At 37.7% G+C, this 22678-nt stretch overlaps 1 protein-coding gene across 1 annotated transcript; it reads left to right on the top strand.

Moving 5' to 3' along the window:
• Window positions 1-7782: 7782 nt before the first annotated feature.
• LOC145002580 (uncharacterized) lies at window positions 7783-8788 on the top strand. The gene is made up of 2 exons (XM_078961825.1): window positions 7783-8051; window positions 8164-8788. The coding sequence occupies exons 1-2, from the start codon at window positions 7783-7785 to the stop codon at window positions 8786-8788; spliced, it is 894 nt and encodes a 297-aa protein (XP_078817951.1).
• The last annotated feature ends 13890 nt before the right edge of the window (window positions 8789-22678 follow it).

Below are 22678 nucleotides of genomic sequence, written 5' to 3'. Positions count from 1 at the left end.
AACATACTACTTGCACAGAAAAAGGTTTTACACTCAATACAAACGGGTTTTTCATATACTACATGATAAAATAAAATATGAATAGTTTATGGATTTCACATCATGAATTTATTACATAAAGGGAGATTTTACTTCCACCACGGAAAAGGTTTTACATTCAAACTATACGTAAACTCGTTAACATAAGTTGTGAGACAATTCTTCAAATTGTACTCTTAGAGTACGGGTTTAAATTCTTGCAAGTTATAACTAGAGATTCTTGTAGGGAGGGCGTGATAATTGTGTATAGATCTATATTGGGATTGACACCCTACTCCTCGCTGCTAGCTATAGCAAGATCTGCAGGTCTACGAGTGACAAAAATCATAGGATCTTAACGTCTGAAATGAGATATTAGTACTCAAAGTTGCAAGAAAAACACGGTAAACATGAGCACTTAGAATATCTCTAAGTATAAAATGTAAATTGTAAAATGCTAAAACTTTAGACTAAATAACAGTTATAATACTTGGACAATAGAAATGAAACTTGAGTCTGATATGAAGTGAAGATATGGGAGAAAATGTAGGATCGAAAACTGAAGTGAAGATATGGGAGAAAATGTAGGATCGAAAACTGTAACATCCAGAAAATCCTGCAAGGATTTGAGATTGTAAATATAAGTTGTACCAATAGTAAAAATATGTGTAAAAGCATTTTTAATTTGAAGTATGTATAAACAAAATGAAAAGTAATGGAAAATGAAAGTTATAAAAATGATTGAGATCCCTACTTTGAAAATGTATAAAATAATGTACGCGGTGAACGGTTTTGATTTAAAGGCCATAATGTATATAGATGGGGTTGAAAAGTAAGTAATCCAAAAAGAATTTGACAAAATCGGGATCGTATAAATGAGATATGAAATACCGAAGTTGTGAGGAAAATCTTAGAAGGAATGAAAACTTTAAAATATACCAAGTATAGAAATATAAAATTAATAGATGTTTATGTTTAGGAATAAATAACTATAGAAATTACCGATCAATTGAAACCATACTTGCTCTTAACATGAATTTAAGATGATGAAGTAAATATAGAAACCATAGTAAATTAGATTGGATTTCGTACGAAGAAGATACGAACACGAAAAGTGGATAAAAAAGCAAAATTCAGTCAATAATTAAAAATAAGTTTAAAACCAAACCGGCCATGAAATTATAGATGTTAAGGGATGAGATACATCCATAACAGCTAATGAGTAGTTCCGAATCATCGGATTTGTTATCGGAATAACCGGGGTGAAATCGTTATATTTTTAAAAACTAATGACGTTAGTTAATATGCCAACTTCGAAGACTAGGGAAACCAATTTCTTGACATTAGAATTGAACAAACAATACATAATTTGAAAGAGCTCAGGAAATACTAAATAACATCAATGGTGTAAAACTCTAATTCTTCTTCTGATATTGCAACAACATTCTTCTGGTAGAAGAAAAAAAGTTATAAATGTATGATTTATAGTTTCATATAGAGCAGCTTCAGTTTCCGATCCAAATCCCTTGTAGAAGCCATAGCCCATCAATCATAAAATTCATAAAAAAAAGTTCCAATCAAAATCAATTAGAAACTATCTCAATACTATGCTGACATATTAAAAAATTGCTTCTATTACCGGAGCAAGTTAACATCTATCACCAGATTAAGAAACATTGCATCTTCAACAAATTTAGGGCTTATTGAGACCGCTAATAACATCATAGATAACACCAACCTTTTTATTTGATTGATAATTGGAGTATGAATCAAGGTTCCCTAATTAAAAAAACGATTCCTTAGAAGGATGACAAAAAGAAGGAAACACCAATTTGTAATTGAATTAAAATTGATAGAACTGAATTGAATAACCTTTTTGATGTTGTCGGATGTGAGTGACAAATTGATTAGGATACCGCCTTGTTTAAAGAGGGAAATGAAAGGATATATATGGAGGGAAAGTGAGGGATGTTGAAGGAAAATTATGTTTCCGAGTTTCATTAATGGAAGGAAAGTGAGGAAGGGAAAGGATTTTGGAGCCATATTTTCCTTCAAAATTGGGCGGATTAAGGAAAAAGTGAAAGGAAGTAAAAATTTTCAGTTTTATTTTATTTTTACTCATAACTCGGGAACACAAAAACTTAAAATTCCTGTTTTATTTCCTTGGAACTCGGGAACACGGAATAATGAATATTTTCCTTCCCCTCCTTTTCTTTCTGTCAAAAAATTTCTTCCCTTTCCTTTGTTAAATTTACAAAAAAACTCGGGAACAAGGCGTACATGGTGTAGAGGTAGCAACGATGGTGGTAACGCTCGCTTCTCAATGAAGACAATAGTAGAGTAAATATGCGATGTGTAAACCTTTTCATTGAAGCAGGAAGAACCGAAAGGGAGAAGCTAGATGAAGCCGAACACTTTCATCGCATCCGACTGTTTTTTCCTATATAGCTCCGACAATTTGTATAAGCCCCTGTTACCGCCAGCAAAATCAAATATTATTTTAAAAATAATTAAAGCATCATGTTCAAGTGTAACCATAAGAAAACATGGATATTGAAACAGAAGGTGTATTGAAGTGGGGAAGAATGCAAGAAACCCTATGTTTCTTTGATTACGATTTTGCTACGGCTGTGAATATCATACGATTGTTTGCTATAGCCTCCTTCTCCGACGATCACCAACGTAGTTCAAGAAAACAAAAAACGACTTGTAAGAGTCAGAAGCAACGGAGGATCAAGGTGGAGAGAAGCCCTAATTGACGATTTGGAGAAGATGGAGATGAACCGGAGGGAACAATCGTTAGTGAGGTGGTTTTAAGCGTGAATCGAACAGGGTGACTGTGGTGGTGAGACTGGGTCGAGGAGATGGAGAACAAGAGAAGAAACTGGAAAGATGAAAACAATAAAGTCGATAGCGGTGAATAGAATCGGTGAAGGGTTTGGCAAATAACTGAAGGAATGAGTAAAACTTTTGTATCATTTGAGACCATTCTAATTTTGTGAGATCGTAAGACCAAATCTAAAAATAATTTTAAAATGCAAAATAAATGGAAAAATCCAAAATTTCTTTTTTTTTTTAAATATTATTTTCGGAACTTCAATTAACTAAAAAAATTTGAAAAAAAAATTCCGTTTTTTTTAAATACGTGAAATATTCTAATAGAATATATTACACCGACATATTCTAAAAAATAATTTTAAAATTCAAAATAAATGGAAAAACCTAAAAATTCTTTTTTAAATATTATTTTCGGAACACGAATTAACTAAAAAAAATTAAAAAAAATCCTTTTTTTTTTAAAAATACGTGAAATATTCTAATAGAATATTACACTGTACATATTCTAAAAAATAATTTTAAAATGCAAAATAAATGGTAAAATCCAAAAATTCTTTTTTTTTTTTAAGTATTATTTTCGGAACTTGAATTAACTAAAAAAATATAACAAAATAAAAAAATGCGTCTCACGGTCTCATAAAATTAGGACGTTTCACATGAACCTATCCCTATATATATATATATATATATATATATATATATATATATATATATATATATATATATATATATATATATATATAATGAAGTAAATCATAACACTTTCATAAAAAATACATTCTTCACAATATATATGTATTTCGACACCCACTTTATGTATACTTGCGTTGTTTTTAATGGATTATGGGAAGAGGTTTATTGGGTTTTTAACAAATAATTTCAATCTTTCACTATTGTTCTGTAAAAAAATTCAATATACTGAACTTCATGTAGTTGATAAAAATGTTTTATACACAGTTTGTAGTGTAAGATTAAATGTATAAAACTTCATAACAAAATATATACAAAGCCTAATATCAGATACAAGAAATAAGTAGAGATATTTGATTGAAGTTTGTTAAAATTATGTAGTTTTTGATGATTCTATACCTAATATTAGGTACATAACAGCCACATATTCCCCAAGCCCTATATATATATATATATATATATATATATATATATATATATATATATATATATATATATATATATATTCTAATAAAAGAATACGTTTAATCTCATATTGACAAGTGTCATGCAATTAGAACCTCTCATTAATGTTATATATCATTTATCATGCCACTTGTCAACCTATTAATTATTCATTTCAAATTTCAAATTTTAAATTTTCTCACTCTAATTTTATTAAATTAATAATTAATAATTGATTCTTCATTTTAAATTTCAAAATTTAAAATTTCTCCCTTTAATTATATTAAATTAATAACATAAGATTAAAAACTAAAATAAAATTAATATAAATTATAAAATGATATAACTCTACGTATTTATTTAAATCAACGATTATAATTTTATATAACTAAAAAAATATCTCTTAAGTAATAATTTATTTAAAATAATTTATTAATGATTTTGATTTTTTAATATGAAAATTTAATTAATTTTATAATCATGGTTATCACGAGTTATAAACTAGTATACTAATAAAATAGTCGTTCTTTTGCTATGTGTCATCATATTAAATCTCTTAATTAATGTGTTGCCACTTATTAATCTATTAGTTCTCTATTTAAAATTTATTAGACATCATCATTAATCAGCATTAATGTGATGCTGTTTGTCAATGTATTTATTCTCTAATCTATTAGTTATCTATTTTAAATTTATACACACGTACAAATAGCATACGTACAAGCTCAAAATAGAAAGTCTAATCTAGGTGACAGTAACAAGGTTTTCCCACCAACACGCCTATAGTAGGAAAATAGCTAGAGATCAAACAGCTAGCCAAGGAAATTGTAGTTAGTTAACCTAACTATAGTGTGAGTACTTGATGACTTTTTCCCCTATTTGGGATATATGGCAATTGTATTTAAATAAAAATCAATTTTCAAGATTATCTAAGTATTTGGTATATATTACATGATTTGACATATTTTTAATTATAATTTTTATATAAATGAGATATGGTAAACCAATTTTAACCTTTATATAAAAATTTATATATAAGTTTATCATGGCAATTGTGTGCTTGAGGTGTCAAAAAAAGTGGTGCCATGCATATATTGAATGTGACTGCATAAAAGTGGAGTATAGGTCTGGACAGAAATCCCAAAAAATAGATTAAGACTCTACTAGGGTGGTACCTTCCTTCGCGAAGTAAATGTATTTTGCTATTATAGGTTGTTTTGTTCTTCGTATCTTGGGTAAATATAACGCTAGAGTGGTATGTCACGCTAGGCTGAAGAAAAGGATAAACAAAGTAAACCGACAATACTTTGTTTTGTTGTGTTTCTGCATTTCATGCATAGCATTGCATGTATATAAATTGATGAAAAAAATTTACTAATGAGAATATGAAAGTTATTATGTCAAAAACCCAAGTAACTCACTAAACATATTTGTTTTACTTTTTTTTTTTTTTTTTATTGCTCGTATTTCAGGTGCAGGAGCTTCAGGTGAAAAATAAATAATATTTAAAGAATAAAAGTTTGAGGCCCCATGAAAAATAAATAATATTTAAAGAATAAATAATATTTAAAGAATCGTTGTATGGTCTTCGCCAAGCTTCGAGAAACTGGTACAATAAATTTACCAAAGCTCTTCTTCAAATTGGTTTTCGACATTCAAAGGCTGATCATTCTCTTTTTGTCTTCAAACAAAAGGACATATTTATTTCGGCTCTCATTTATGTGGATGATGTTATACTTTTGGGAATAATACTCAGCAAAAATTAAGATTTTTCTTGACATTTAATTTAGTATCAAAGATTTGGGTCCGTTAAAATACTTTCTTGGTATTGAAGTAGCTCGAACACCAGACGAAATTGTTCTCAATCAAAGGAAATATACTTTAAACATAATTGTTGATAGTGGCCTAGAAGGTTGTAGGACGAGCTCTTTTCTTATGGAACAAAACACTTGTCTTACAACTGAAGATGAAACTCCTTTGGTTAATGTAGGAAAGGCCGGCGACTTATTGGACGACTTCGTTACTTGCATGTTACTCGACCCAATATCACATTAACATTCAACACACTAAGCCAGTTTGTTTCAGTTCCTCTACATACTCATTGGATCGTGCCTTGTGCTACCTTAAGGCTACACCTGGTCAAGGCATTTTTCTTCCTACTAGTGGTGATTCAACATTGACTGCATATTGTGACTCAGATTGGCTTGGATGCCCCTTCACGAGACACTCTAAAACATGTTATTTTATCACTCTCGGTGGCGCACATATCTCCTCCTGGAAAACAAAGAAACAATCAGTGGTGTCTCGTTCTTCAGCTGAAGCTGAATATCGGTCCATGACAACTACTGTTAGTGAAATTGTGTGGCTTCGATGGCTGCTACAAGCTCAGACGGGTGCCACGAAGCTTTATTGTGATAACCAAGCTACTTGTCACATAGCAAATAATCCAGACGAGCGTACCAAACATGTCGAAATGGATTGCTACTTCGTTTGTGAACATGCAGAGTTCATTGAAATTTTGCGAGCTGAGATACGGACCAAGGATCAAATCGTAGATGCTTTTACCAAGCCCCTTGGAACTGACCGTTTTCGTTTATTGCTTAGCAAGATGGGTGTTTGTTATCTTCACATTTCATCTTGAGGGGGAGTGAAGAAAATCGTATATAGATGTCATGCACGTATCTTATCTTATTGTTATCTTTTAGTTATTATCTTGCTTGCCAAGGATTGCCTTGTTTATGAAGGATTGCAAACTCAAATTGATGTATCTTTGAACGGTTGGAATAAAATCAGGAAGAGAGGATACCGTATTGGTTCATGTTGAATGTTTATCTTTATTTTCTTTATTTCTTGAATCTAAACCCTTTTTGGTTTGTGTATTTAAAAATATTTAATGATCAATACGATGTTGTTTAATGTAAATTGTTTAATAAATATTTTTTTGGCAGGGGGACAGTAAGATATACAAGTGTCCATGCACATTTGGTTCGGACACGAAGTAGAAGGGATGACCTGGACTCACTCGCTCACACATTAAGATTTCTCATTAAAGGAAGATTACCATCGAAAGACTACCAGGTCATTGTAGTATTTTTTTTTTTCAATTATCTTTTTATCTAACCGATAAGTTTTCTTTAAAGGGAGAAAATAAGATTTTTCTTGTTTGCAAAAAGAAAATGGCAACATCCCCCGAGTTGATGTGTTGCTTTTTTGTTCTTAGTTTTTTAGTTATATTTAGGTTCGAAGGATTACTTTATTTATCCTTGTTGTCTTCCAAAAAATTTAAAAGATGAACGATAGACATGCAAATGGTAAATTACTTATGTCATCCGATCACTGTCATTCATTCGCTCCTCCATTGATCTCAATAATCTAAAAATAGCCTGATCGGGTTGATTTTCTTGGATTAATGGTTTCGCAAAGAAATTGGAATCGCTGAATTTTATAGTTTTACGTACCCATTCTTAATATTTAAGAGCTTATCAGACGAGTCGGTATGGGTCCAACGAGAAGCAACGGGGTGAGGTGGCACCCCTCAATGCCGTTATGACACGGGGAACACCGCCCCCCCTGCTCGTTGCTTCTCGTCAAGGTGATTCTCATTGGGGTGGCGACGGGAAGAAACGAAGAAAAATTAAAAAAAATGACCGTTTGATTTGCAACGGTTTGAATAAAAAAAAGTTAATTATTAAAAAAAAACATTTTATCCTATAAATACTCTCATTTTATTTAAAATTTTCACACACTTTCTCTTATCCTCTATATATACTTTCAATTATCTTCAAAAAAAATATGGATCCTTTCGACTCGTCCGATGATTCAGATGACGATATTTTCTTTAGGATGATGTATCATTATTACACTACCGACTTGCTACAACCAGATCCAGCCCCGCTACTAACAAGACGTGTGATGTTAAACAGAAATCACGAGGAAGGACACGAACATCTATATCGCGATTACTTTGCGGATAATTGTGTATACGGGGCGAAGGACTTCAAAAGAAGATTTCGTTTGAGTAGGGATGTCTTCTTACGAATCGCCAACGCCTTGGAAAGCCGGTATCATTTCTTTACTTTATTTTTATACAAAATAAATAAAAATGTACTATATGTTTCTTTAATTTTACAACATATGCGATATATTTTTAAACTGTAGTTAATTTATGTTTAGGTGCGAATTTTTTCAATTAAGATATGATGCTAGAGGTAGACGCGGGTTTACAACGTTGCAGAAATGTGTTGTGGCCATTCGTTTGATGGCTATGGGGGAGTCACCCGACACCATGGACGACTATATGAGAATGTCCGAAAGAACCGCAAGAGAGAGTTTGTATACGTTGTCAAGGGGTGTTGTTGAAACTTTTGGTGACGTGTATTTGCGAAAACCTTCGTTGCATGATTTGCAAGAATTGTATGCGGCGCATGAAGAACTCCATGGGTTTCCCGGAATGATCAGAAGCATTGATTGCACACACTGGAAATGGAAAAATTGTCCGGTAGCATGGAAAGGGCAATACGCAAGTGGTCATCACGGATCACCTTCTTTGGTGTTAGAGGATGTCGCTTCTCAAGATCTATGGATTTGGCATGCATTTTTTGGGGTTGCGGGTTCCAACAACGACGTCAACGTTCTTGATCAGTCGCCAATATTCGATAATCTTTTGAATGGAAAAGCCTCGGATGCTCCTTTCATGGTGAATGGAAACGAATACAGATATGGGTATTACCTTACAGATGGAATATATCCTCAGTATTCCACATTCGTGAAGGCATTCCGCCACCCGGTTGAAGAATGAGACAAATTTTTTAAGAGAAGACAAGAAAGAGCACGTAAGGATGTGGAACGTGCTTTTGGAGTGCTGAAGGCGAAGTGGCATATAGTCGAACATGCAGCACGACCATTGGATTTAGAAACTTTACGCTATATCATGTATGCATGTATCATAATGCATAACATGGTAGTAGAAGATAAAGGGCGAAATATTGCACACTATATCCCAACGGAGCCCAGACACGTTCAGTTTCAACCAGGAACAGCAGATTATTTGCATCGCGTTGTTGACATTCAGGACGCAAATAAACACAGATAACTTCGAGAGGACTTGGCGGATCATATCTTCTATGGTAACAATAACGATAACGAATTGCGTTGTTTTTTTTTTTTTTGGATATTATGTGTAATTTAGCCTTTATGTTAATTTTAATCTTTAAAAATTTTTAATTTTTTTTATAATTTTTAAACATTATGTTTTATTTATTATTTATATTTAAAAAATATTTGTATCAATTTAAAAAAAATCGAAATAAATAAAAAATAAATTATAAAATGAAAAAAAAAAGTATAAAAAAACGAAATAGTAAAAAAAATATTTATTTTCAAAAAGTTGGTGTTGCATCTTATTGCATCTTATTGCCCATTTCCCGACTTGGTGTTATAACACCACTTGCTTATGTGGCATGTGAGGTGGTGTTGCACCTTGTTGCCCACACACAATGCTATGATATTAAGTTACAAGCGAGTGAAGTTTCACCAGGGATGCCATTTGATACTTTCTGCAGTTGTCATGACAAAAAAAGTTTTAGAGTAAATTACACGAATGGTCCCTATGGTTAAGGATAATTTGCACGTTCCCTAACTTATTTTTTTAATTCGGAAGGTCCCTACTGTTTGTTTTTGTTACACGCTTGGTCCCTGCCTTACCTAAAATATCATTATTTAAATAGGGAAAAATGATGAATTAATTTTTCGAGTTACAGAACTGAGAAATCACGTTTAAAGTTCTGCATCTAAATAGTCCGTAATTCTCGATTTTTCGATTTTTGCAAATATTTTTGCCAAAAATATTTGGAGTTAAAAAAATTAGACTATAGCCTGAGTCCAAAATCGCTCTCGGCGCTCTCGGAATTTCCATCGGAGCTGTGTAAGTGCCTCAACGGATCAATTAGGTTTTACGCGATTAAAAAAACTAGTGTTTTACTGTTTGTTTTCTTAAAACGATCGTATCTTTTTGCATACGAACTCTGTTTTGGATGTTCTTTATATTTTCGGAAATAGGAGAACATGTACTATAATATTTTAATGTTTTCTTTACTCAAAACTGCTTAATACAAAATTTTAGTTTTTCAGACGCATTAATCAGTATTACAGTTTGAGCGGTTTCATTCGGTTAATATTTTACACATTTGGAAGTAAGGTATCATCTGACATCATAATAATTGAAATAAATTTATTTATTTTACTTTAGATGCACTAAAACTGAATGAGTTAAATTACAAACAGATCTATTGTAATTTTAATTGTTCATAGTTTATGCCCTAAATTTCGGGATGTCACACTAGATCATAAACCGAAGACAACTTTCAATAGACAACTTGAAAAAAAATGCTTATGTGACATTTGTAAACCAACGCCACACAACTTTCAACCTCCATTATTGATTCTTAAATCAAGGTAAAGATCTTTAAAACAACTATCATATTTAGAGCATATTCTATTGGAATTTGTTTCTCATAATAGATCACTAGAACATAGTACTCGAATTGAATTGAAATGAATTTACTTTGATGTGAATTTTTTTCTTTTTAAGACATGATGGGGTACCTTGTTATGTCTTGCATTTAAACTTTTTTTTTTTTTTTTTTTTTTTTGCTGTTCACACTCTCTTCCATGATGTTCTTTGTAACCAACAAGATGGAATTTCTTAGCTAAGCCAGGATGCATGGCTTCTTAATATAACACAAATTCAACACCTACATTTTGTAGATTTTTATTTGAATTTTAGAAAGCATCAAGGTGGTTCTTTCATTTTTTTTTTCTATTTACTTTCCGCTCTCATCGGAAATGCTAGCTAGCATCATATATAACATCTTTGATAACTAATAAGGGTTTTAAGCCTACGGGTTGCAGTGGGTAAGCCTACGGGTTGCAGTGGGAGTTTAATCAATATATTTTGTTGACTGTACAATGTAACACTTCAAAGGAGATGATCAAATGAATTTTCTTCTGTATCATCATTATACCCATTTCATTTTAAAAATTAAACCATTTGTGTTGTGGCTCTTTCATTCAAGAAGAGATCTATCAACAAAAAGTTATGACCATTACTAACAAATTGGAAAGCCCATTTGTATTTGTTAGGAAAAGAAGACGGTACGACTAAAAGTGAGAGTTAATTCAGAATTGATGGGTGTTTAGTGTTTAACTTTAAAAAAGGCATAAAGACCATGAGATATGTATACTCCTCCACCATGACAGAAATGTAGATTCTCTACAAACCATATAAACCCATAGAACAAATTACACTATTGGTCCTTAAGGTTTTGTATTTTTCCCAAAAGTAGTCCTTACGAAACTTTTTTCCCTCAAATGGTACCTACAGAGCAAACATTGCACACAAATGATCCTTATGACTAACTTTATTAACAGATTCTGTTAAGTATGTGTGAAAAAAACGCAAATGCCCTTTGTTTTTATTTCTTTATTTATTTTTAATATTTTGTTAATTTGAAATTAAAAAAAAAAGTGGGTCCCATCCTCTCTCTCTCTCTCTCTCTCCTAAATGACATCCTCCCAACAAGGCAACAACACCACCAAATTACCATTTTCTGATGCACCACTACCACCAAAACCTTAACTTCAACTGTGATCGCCTCCATTCCAGCACTTGCACAATCTTACTTTATCAAAGGTTCAAACCTGCCGGAAAGATCTCCATCGCCGCCACTTGTTTTATCCGGAAATTTGACTCTCATGTAACCGATCAGATCTAGAAATCACTGTGACCATTCTCACCGAACACGTCACTATTCTCACCGGTGCTTTTGAAGGTTTTCAGATCCCGTTTGTAGATCTAACCTCCATCACCACCATCTGAAAAACCCTAACCATAACACCATCTTGAAGCCTTTGCCTATAACAGATCTGAAAAATGCTCCAATCTAAAACCCTCGAACCAGACAACATTTTTCAATGAAGGCAGCAAAGGAGGAAGAGGTAGAACTCTGGAGAAGGCGAAGACAAGGAGTCCGTTTGGAGGTTTCTAGTGGAATTATGTTTTAGATGGGTTGGTTTTCCGGTTAATCTAGGCGATGATGGTGGTTTTCCAGACCCTAGCTGGATCTGCCCACCTGTCCAGATCTTGCATTCGTCTTCTCCGACGACCATATCAGCAGAAGAGGGCGACAAAGAGATTGACACCGCCTTCATTGGAGTTCGACGGACTCCAGCTGTAGGGTGTAGCCTTATCGGTCCAGATACTAGCTAAGTTTCATCATGTTAAAAAAATGAAATATGTGGGGTGAGGTTGGAGGAGATGGAGGTGGTTGGCGGCGGATGGTGATGGCCGGCGGAGATGGAGGTGTTCTTCAGATTTTAATCATTGTATGTTTTGGAAAAGAGACAGAAAGAAAAGGTAGTAGTAGGAGAGGGAGAGAGAGAGACCATTCTTGTACAAAAAATAAAAGGTATTTTCATCATTTACAATTATTTAACGGATTATTCGTGTACAAAAAACAAAAGGTATTTTCGTCATTTACAATTATTTAACAAAATCCGTTAACACAATTAGTCATAAGGGTCTTCTACGTGCAAGGTTTGCTCCGGAAGGACCATCTCAGGGAAAAACGTTTCGTAGGACCATATTAGGGAAAAACTATAACTCTAAAGGACCATCCGTGTAATTTGTTCAAACCCATAAAAGTGAAAAAAGAAAATAGAAAACTTATAACTTTTATGATGTAATTCATAATCACCAGCCCAAAATGGTGAGGCCCACAAAGCAAAATGTATAGAATTACACCATTACACCGCAAATGTACACTCCATACATCAACCTAGGGACCATAGTTAAGCTCAATATCTTCATAACGAATTATAAGCGATAACTTGAATCGTGATTTTCATTTTCCAACTATAAGAAAAAAAGATATACCAATCATATATTTAGTAAATATCAACTGTATTAATCATATCATTACATTTAATTATTGTTTAAGTTGAAAAATTGAAATAAAGTAAGAAGGTTTGAAACTTTGAATGAATCAATAAATTGATACAATCGCATGACCTGATTAAAATTAAGTTTTTCAAAACAAATTCAATGATGAAATTAGAATTTAATTATTGCTATGGTACCTTAAACTTCACCAAAAGTGTTGTGCGAAACTTAAACAACGCAAGTTTATAGCCAAATTCAAAAAATCTTGTATAACCCACATTATTAAATCAATGCTTAATTTTAGGCATAGCAATATCACCCAAATAAAGAACAATTCCCACTACTATAATTGGGTAAAAATTTTAGTTTATAAGAAAAAACTGAAAGTAAAATGATATATTACATATGGGGAAGCTAACAATGTACATGCCTTAGAAAGGAATAACATTGAAAGTATGTTGTTATAGAAAGCGATCGAAGTAGTATGCTATGATGTAATAAACAAATAACTAGTATTTCTAACGTTCATTCCTTTGATAACATAACAACATTATTGTTTTAGATGATTTCTTATTAAGGAATTGTAGTTTTAGAAATGGTTATCTTATTGCTATAATAATAGGTAGATTTTTCAAAGTTCAATAAGATAACCTATCACAACTAGCATTTTACGGCTAGAAATTTCTATCCATGTAGAAATACTTTCTTTGTGTAACTAAGTGACACTACGTTTAGTATAAATTAACTTTAATGCTATACAAGTTTATGCAATCCAAAATTGTGATTCACGTCGAAACTTTCCCCTGTAAGCCCAAAACATAACCCAATAAGTTATGTTCACTCAAACTTTGGGCCTTAGCCCAAGCTTCTCAGCCCAAGTCCCTATTGGGCCAAGACTTTTCTATTGGGCCTTAATGGGCCAATAAACCCTCAAACATGATCCTTACGGGTTAGAAACTTGTATTTAAAATTGCTTTGGGCCCTAAAACTCATATTGGGCCTTATTTGGGCCGTAAACATCTTCCTTAGGCTAAAGTGGGCCAAATACCCCCATAGGGTATTATTTTGAGTCGAAAACCCTCTAATGGGCTTCATAAGACTGAAAACCCCTATTGGCCCCCTATTGGGCCGAAAACTCTTTCATTTAACCTTTTGGGCCAAAAACCTTGCTATTTAGCCCTATTGGGCCGAAAACCCACATATGGGACTTCATGGGCCGAAAATCCTTATTGGGCCAATGTGTTCTCGGTTACCCTTCCAAACCAAGCCCAATTTCTTTCTTTCTCGTTTCTTCCTTAAACCCGATCGAAAATTTAAAGAGAGAGAGAGAGAGGGGAGGGAGGGAAAGATAGAGAGAGAGAGAAAGAGAGAGAGAGAGAGAGAGATAGATAGATAGATAGATAGATAGATAGATAGATAGAGAGAAAGGGAACAAATGAGAGGGTTTGACTTTGAATGCCACCTCACATTTGTATCACATACAACAAGGTATTACATTTCATGCACCCATGCATGAAGCTTTTACCCAGCATGCAAAGTCACCCACAATTATTTCATTTCTCTCTCAGTCCTCAAGAAAATTCTCTCATTATTCCCTTCTTGCTCCAAACACCGTGGGTTTTGTGTGTGTGCGTGTATCAAGAAGTTTTCTTCAAGCCTTACACTCTTGGTAAGTTTATATCCCCTCACGTTGTTTTTATTCCAATTTACCCTAAGATCAACCCTTAACAACACCATTTTCGTGTTATGCTTCCTAGAAACCACCTCAACTTCGAAAATCTTCTCAAGGAAGCACTCTAGGCAGAAAACTTCATCCGCTTCCCTCCTCAAAGCGAAAAGCCCCCAAGGTGAGCTTCATACCCCTATTTTTCGAGTTTTATTTCTTTGGGGATGATACAAGTTAAAGTCTTGTGTAAATCTTGTATATTTGCTTGTATGTGCATGTGTTGAATGATATGTGTGCTAAATGTTGTGAAATTCATGCTTACAGTCCATGACCTCGAGATTTTATGTTGAATCTCAAGTTGTTGGACTTAGTTAACTTGATATGTGTTTAGAAATGAAATCTAGTTTCTAAATGGAATGTGTTACACTTGATGTATGGTAAATATCATAAAGATTAGCCCAAGAATGTAAAGCCAGTAGATCAGGGCTAGTCAATTTAGAGACAAGGAACATCAAAACTGGCTTTTTGATAGAAGATTATTTTGGAGGATTAGTATTAACTAAGTTGTAGTATATGTTACAAGGATTCTGTACATATAAAGAACGTTGAAATCCAAGTTATAACGAAGAAGTTATGACATGTTGAAGTTTCGCGACAGAACCGACACGACATAGCACGACGTAAATAGTAAATTTACAATAGAGCTATATTTAGCCTTAGCAATCTAAACAAAAGTCATAGAATATGTTAAACCGAGAGCGTGCATAAAAAGAACGTCCAAATCTAACTTCGTATGAGGAAGTTATGGTTTTTCTAAGTTTCAGCTAAGCAGTATGCAGCCCGAAGTTCAAATTTGAGATCGAGTGAGTTCCACCCGAAACAATCTAAACGGGAATCGAAGATCTCGTTGACAGTAGTGCACCGGTAAAAAGACAGTCGATAACGGACGTCAGATTAAGGAGTTATGAATTTCTAATGGAGTTTTCCTGTCCCGGCCTACAAAAAATAATATATTATTAATATATTAAAAATAAAGTTAAAATTAGCCAACAGAGTCTAAACGAGAGTTGTAGAGCATAATCTCACTTTAACATCCATAAATTTTACGCCAAATTTAAACTTTTTCAATCATAAATAAAATCAAACAATGCTTGTTTACAAAAATGTTTTCAAATCAATATCCATCAGAGTGTCCCAAAATCATAACATAAGGATGAGGAGCGGTACGGTCACGCCTTCGTCTTACCATGATCTCCTGAAGTAATTGAAACAATAAACTGAAAACTATAAGCCCGAGGGCTTAGTGATCTACCCCCAAAATACCAATACCACAATGACAATACCATATCAGTAATAATCAATCAATCAACATGCATACTGGGCCATCTACCTGGCAGGACCGCCCTACAGGGCCTACAGTCTATCTGGATCTATTCCGAGCCTTCAGCATGATTGGTCCGCCACGTGGGCCTACAGTCTCCCTGGATTGCTCATAGGGTATGTTGGCCTTCAGCACAAAGTAGGACCGCCTCAACCCAACCAACAAGCAAATAACCATGTGCGCATAACTATCATATACTGGCATATACAAAATCAAACATATCTATCTCACTGATCATCAATCATAGAATTCTCCTGTAACTAGAGTACCAACCTAGCAGGTCACTAACATACCACTCCCTACGGATCATAAAAGCATAACATACTGTCTACCCTGATTCCGATCTAACAGATCATAACCACATGTAGCATACCATAACAATAACAATTAAAGGGCCGGCCTTGGTGCCGTAGACCCTATCGATACAGTGAGGATAACTTACCTCGCAGATGTCGACTCGGAAGGTAAACTCCAACTCACGGATCACTTGACACCGGCTCCACCACCTATTATCATAGTACAAGATACTCGTAATTCCTTAACCTTATAAGGTACTCCATAACCCACTAGTCAACCCCTGATCAAAGTCAAAGCCCTCAGTCAAGGTCAACAGATCATGTTAACCCAACTCGTCGAGTACCCTTGGCTACTCGCCGAGTTCCTTGAAGTACAATCCAACTCGCCGGGTCATCGGGGTGACTCGTCGAGTTCCTTCGATTCTAGTTCAAACTTTAAGGCCACCCGTCGAGTTCCCTCCTTGCAAGTCGACGGATACACACGCATACATACTCTAGGGAAAACTCATCCGACTCACCAAGTTGTTCTTCAACTCATCGAGTCTTATGCTAATCTTCATCGGACTCGCCGTGTTGTTCATCCTACTCGTCGTGTTCACGGCCATCTTCATGTGACTCGCCAAGTCAACCTTGCGACTCGTTGAGTCCATTCAGTCCACTTTCCATACAAATTTGTTTTGAGCCATGCAGTGGCTCCAAATCACAAATCCAAGCTTCTAGGGCATGCTTAGCACGTAAAGTTGCAAACTTTACGTGCATGCATGGCTATAAAGGCTCTAAATGCCTATTTTAAGTTCTTAATGGAACTTCATGCTCAAGACGGACCTTAATCATGACCAAAACTGAAACTTTATGCTTCTAGAATCCAAGGAGGGTCCAGATCTGAAGTTACAACCTCGGATCTAGCCCATAGCTCATCTTTCCAACTTATTATCTCCCCAAAAACCCTAAAACTCAACCAATATAAGAGATTCACAAGGAAAAGGCAATGTGGTTACCTCCAAAAGATGATAATTGAGATAAGAGTTGATTCCCACACTCTACTTGCTCCAATTTCCTTCTCCTCCAAGCCTTCTCCCTTCAAGGATCCTTTTTTCAAGCTTCAAACATACAATGGGCACACACACACACACACGTATTAGGGTTTTAAGGGGCTCTCAAAGACTGCAAAGAGGCCAAAGGAGGCCAAGGCTCCTTTAAATAGAGGTGCAAACTCCGAGATTTAAGGGTTCATCTGCCAGCTCCTACTCGCTGAGTCCCAATATGGACTTGTCGAGTAGGTCACTTAAGACGCGATCCCACCCTGCTGCTACTCGATGAGTAGGTCAACCAACTCGTCGAGTAGAGCTTAACCCAATAAAATCTTATCTAAACAATACCTGAGAATCGGGGCGTTATAACTCTCCCCCACTAGAACTAGACTTCGTCCTTGAAGTCCGCTGGAATAAACAATGTTGGGTAATGCCCGCGCATCTCCGCCTCCGGCCCCCATGTCCACTCAGATCCCTTCCGTTGTTCCCACTGTACCTTTACTAAAGGTATTTCCTTGTTCCACAAAATCTTCTTCTTCCTTTCTAAAATAGCCATAGGCCTCTCCACATAGTTCAGGCGCTCATCGACTTGAATGTCATCCAACGATACCACTGCCTCCTTGTCCATAATGCATTTTCTCAATTGCAAAAAATGAAATCTGTTGTGGATCCGGCTAAGCTCCTCCGGAAGCTCTAGCCTATAAGCCACCTTGCCAACCCTGGCAACAATCCTGAACGACCCAATGTAACGGGGACCCAATTTTCCTCTCTTCTTGAAGTGGATGACACCCTTCCAGGGTGAGACCTTCAGAAAAACCATGTCACCCACCTAAAATTCCAGCTCAGATCGGCGTCGGTCGGCATAACTTTTATGCCGGCTCTGAGCGGTTTGCAGTTGCTGTCTAATCTGCTATATCATCTCGGTAGTTTGCAGATCTACCTCTATCCGACCCATCACCCTGTGCCCAACCTCACCCCAGCAGACTGAGGTCCTACACTTCCATCCATATAACAGCTCAAAAGGCGGGGTGCCAACACTGGATGATAGCTGTTGTTGTAGCGAATTCAGGAAGCGGTAGGTAGGTATCCCAACTCCCACCGAAATCAATGACGCATGCCCTCAACATATCCTCAAGGGTCTGAATGGTCCACTCACTCTGCCCATCAGTCTGCGGATGGAACGCCATGCTAAAATGTAGTCTTGTACCCAGTTCTTCGTGGAACTTCTGCCAAAAACGGGAAGTAATCCTGACATCTCGATCGGAAATGATAGAAATTGGAACCCCATGGCGAGAGACAATCTCTCTGACGTATAGGTCAGCCAAGTTCTCTGCTGACGAACTCTCCCGTATGGCTTGGAAATGGGCACTCTTGGTCAATCAATCCACGATGACCCATATAGCATCGAACCCCCTTGTCGTCTTCAGCAACTTCGTGATGAAATCCATTGCGATCCATTCCCCTTTCCATATGGGAATCTCCAAAGGTTGCAGCTTACCATGCGGCCTCTGATGCTCGGCCTTAACCATCCTACAAGTCAAGCACCTCTCAACAAACCAAGCGATATCTCGCTTCATACCAGGCCACCAATAACTCGAACTCAAATCATGGTACATCTTGGTGGCTCCCGAGTGAATAGAAAAATGGGACTTATGAACTTCCTCCATCACTATCTGTCAGACCCCTCCAGACATCGGAACCCAAACCCGATCGTAACGGGTCAACAATCCGCGACTATCCTAAACAAACTGGGCGGTTTCGCCCTTAATCCTCTCCAACTTCTAGTTCTCTGGTCTCATACCCTCAATTTGAGCATCCCTGACCAAACCCACCAGTGGGGAATACACCGCTATCCTCATACACCTAGCTGGGGTCGAGGACCTAGCTGACTTTCGGCTTAGAGCATCCGCAACCACGTTCGCTTTACCAGGATGGTAAAGGATCTCACAATCATAGTCCTTGACCACATCTAACCACCTGTGCTGCCTCATGTTCAGGTTCGGCTGATCAATGATATGTCTCAAACTCTTGTGATCCATGTATATAGTACAACGGACCCTGTACAGATAGTGCCTCCAAATCTTGAGAGCGAAAACCACCGCTCCCAACTCAAGATCGTGCATAGGGTATCTCGTCTCATGCGGCTTCAGCTGCCGCGATGCGTAGGCTATCACTCGTCCCCTTTGCATGAGTACTACCCCCAAGCCTGTGATGGACGCATCACAAAATACCACAAAATCCTCAACTCCCTCAAGGAGTGTCAACACCGGCGCCTCGCATAAACATCGCCGAAGGGTCTCAAATTCCCTCTGCTGCTCACGGCCCCACCGGAAATCCACCCCTTCCTCGTTAGACGAGTGAGCGGTACAAAAATCTTGGAGAAATCATGAATGAATCTCCGATAATACCCTGCTAAACCTAAAAAAAAACTCTTGATTTCTAAGGGAGGTTTCAGAGCTCCCACTGCATAACCGCCTCCACCTTAGCCGGATCGACCAAAATCCCCTCCTGGTTAACAAGATGTCCGAGGAGCTGGACCTCTCGTAACCAAAACTCGCATTTCAAGAACTTGGCATACAACCTTCTCGCCTCAGAACCTCCAGCAGCTCCCTAAGATGCTCCTCATGCCGCTCTCGAGTCTTGGAATACACCAATATATCATCTATGAACACAATAACCGAGCGATCGAGCATCGGTCTGCAGACTCGGTTCATCAGATCCATGAACACTGTTGGTGCGTTAGTGAGCCTAAACGGCATCACCACGAACTCGTAATATCCGAAACACGGTCTTCTCCACGTCCTCCTCCCTCACCCTGACCTGGTGATATCCTGATCTCAAATCAATCTTGGAAAACCAAGATGCACCCTGCAGCTGATCGAAAAGATAATATATCCTCGGGAGCGGGTAACGGTTCTTCACCGTTAACTTGTTGAGCTCCGTATAGTCAATGCACATCCTGTGCGAACCGTCCTTCTTCCTGACGAAAAGGATCGGTGCTCCCTAGGGTGAACTACTCGGACGAATAAACTGCTTACCCAACAGTTCCTGCAACTGAGATGACAACTCCCGCATCTTTGTTGCTACTAGTCAGTATGACGCTTTAGCGATAGGGGCCGCACCCGACACTAGATCAATCCTGAACTCAACCTGCCTCTCCGGAGGCACTCCGGGTAACTCTTCCAGAAACACGTCAGCAAGCTCTCTGGTCACAAGAACCTCTGAAACTGAGGGTTGCTCCCTCACCCGCTTATCTACCACGTAAGCTAAATAACCGACACACCCGTGCTGAATATACTACCGAGCCCTGGCTATCGAACAAAACCCTGATCCCAACTTGGTGCCCTCACCATATACTTCAAGTTCTCCCCCTTTTGGGGTTCGAACCACCACCCACTGTCCTTCATAATCGATCATGGTGCCAAAACGGCTAAGCCAATCCATCCCTACAATCACGCACACTTTCCCCATGGGGATAGGAATCAGATCTATCAGGAAGGACACCCCGAAAATCTCCAACTCGTATCCCTGGTAGATCGATGAAGCAGAAACCCCGTGCTCGTTGGCGATCGAAACTCGCAACGGACACTCAAGATCATTTATCGGCACACTAACCCTCTAGAGAAGGTCTGAGATACAAACGACCGACTTGCCCCCGAGTCAAATAATACCAAAGCGGGAAAAGAATTCACTAAAAACGTACCTAATCACAAGTACAATCAATAAGCATAACATAAATACAATAACTGAGACAGAGAATAGAAACATACCAGCAACCATATCCGGTGCTACCTTGGCCTCCTTGGCCATGAGCTGGAAGGTGCGACCCTGAGCCTTCGGAGGCTCCAACTTGACTGCCCTCCCATCTCCAATCCTCACAGTAGCGGGCGCGGAACCCTGCGCCGGATTGGCGGCGAGCTGCGGACAGTTGGTCTTCACATGACCAACCTTATGACAATGGTAACAAATCCTCATATCTGGTGGAGGGGCGGACTGACGGCAGTCCCTGTCATAGTGCCCATCCTTGCCACATTTGTGGCACCTACCTCCTACTCGAAAAACCCCCGAATGAAACCTGCCACACTTTCCAGAAGTGAGGCTCTAATGACCCCCAGACCGTGTATCAGCGGTCTTAGACTGCTTAGGTGCCGGCTGAGACTATGTCGGTGCCTGACGCTGCTCCTTCAGTTGCAGCTCTATCTCCAACTCACACCGCCTCGCGGCTTCCTGAAGATCCAGGAGGGTATCACATCGCTGCGTAGACACAAACTGTCAAATATCAATCTTGAGCATACTCAGATAACGAGTCATCCGAGACTGCTCTGAAGCAATCTCTGGGCAAAACATAGCCCTCTCCGTGAACATATGGGTAATCTCCATCACAGACTCCCCATCATGTCTCAATGTCAAAAACTCCTGCGCAATCCACTCCCGCTCAACGAGTAGAACATAGCGGGTGAGGAACATATCTCTGAATTGCTCCCAAGTAACAGCATCCCGTTGGTCATCACTATACGACCCAATCGTTAGTCTCCCCCAGTCATTTTCTCCAAGCCTCAGTAGGTTCAGGGCACACCTGACCTTCTGGTCAGTAGGACATGAGCACGTGAAGAAACAGCCCTCCACGTCAGATAACCACCTCATAGCCCTAATCGCATTCTGTGTACCATCAAATGTCGGGGGCTTCGTATTATCGAAGTCTCGGTACTGGAAAGCCCTGTCGGCTCCTCCTCCAACCCCTGCCACAGTTACACCCGAAGTGGCTACAACGACAGCTGTCTCTGCTAGAGCATCATATCGCTAATCAAAGTACTCAACCATCGCGGTCTTAATCGACACAAACATCTTTGGCAGCTGCGCTCGAAACGCAGCAGCAATCTCGTCGTGCATAATCTCCTGGATCCTAGCATCTAACTTTGCACTCCCTATCTACACCACGGGCTCAGGTGCTACCGGCACCTCCAACCGTCTGTCTCCCGACCCCGATCCTGATCCTGATCCCGATCTGGATCCAGAAGCAACACGTCTCGTCACCACCATACTAAAATATATATACAAGTCATCAGATAAATAACATAATATCGGGAGACCAAAACCCACAAACCCTAGGGGTTATGATTTCCTTGCTACGTGTATGGGTCCTGTGCTTTCAGTAGTACGGGCACATACTGCCTTCCACACCTACCCATATTTGTCTCAAGTATTACCACAATGCCCTGGCAATATCATCAACATAGGAAATGCGCTCAACCCTCACTTCTAATGGAATACCAAATATCTCGCGTCTAGTGTCACCACTTATCATGACTCACACATCCATGAAACTTCCATCATCCCCTACAGCACCAGTGCACGCTAGCTGCACATAACGCTGGA

This window comes from Lactuca saligna, chromosome 6 (genome assembly GCF_052625555.1).
Source record: "Lactuca saligna cultivar CGN05327 chromosome 6, ASM5262555v1, whole genome shotgun sequence".
NCBI classification, from domain to species: Eukaryota; Viridiplantae; Streptophyta; class Magnoliopsida; order Asterales; family Asteraceae; genus Lactuca; species Lactuca saligna.
The sequence above is the reverse complement of the archived record's forward strand: the minus strand, read 5'-3'. Positions and strand labels throughout refer to the sequence as shown.

Coding starts and splice junctions, on each gene's coding strand:
- LOC145002580 (XM_078961825.1), top strand. CDS start 7,783: ATGGATCCTTTCGACTCGTCCGATGATTCAGATGACGATATTTTCTTT. Junction 8,052..8,163: donor GCCAACGCCTTGGAAAGCCG/GTATCATTTCTT, acceptor ATTTATGTTTAG/GTGCGAATTTTTTCAATTAA.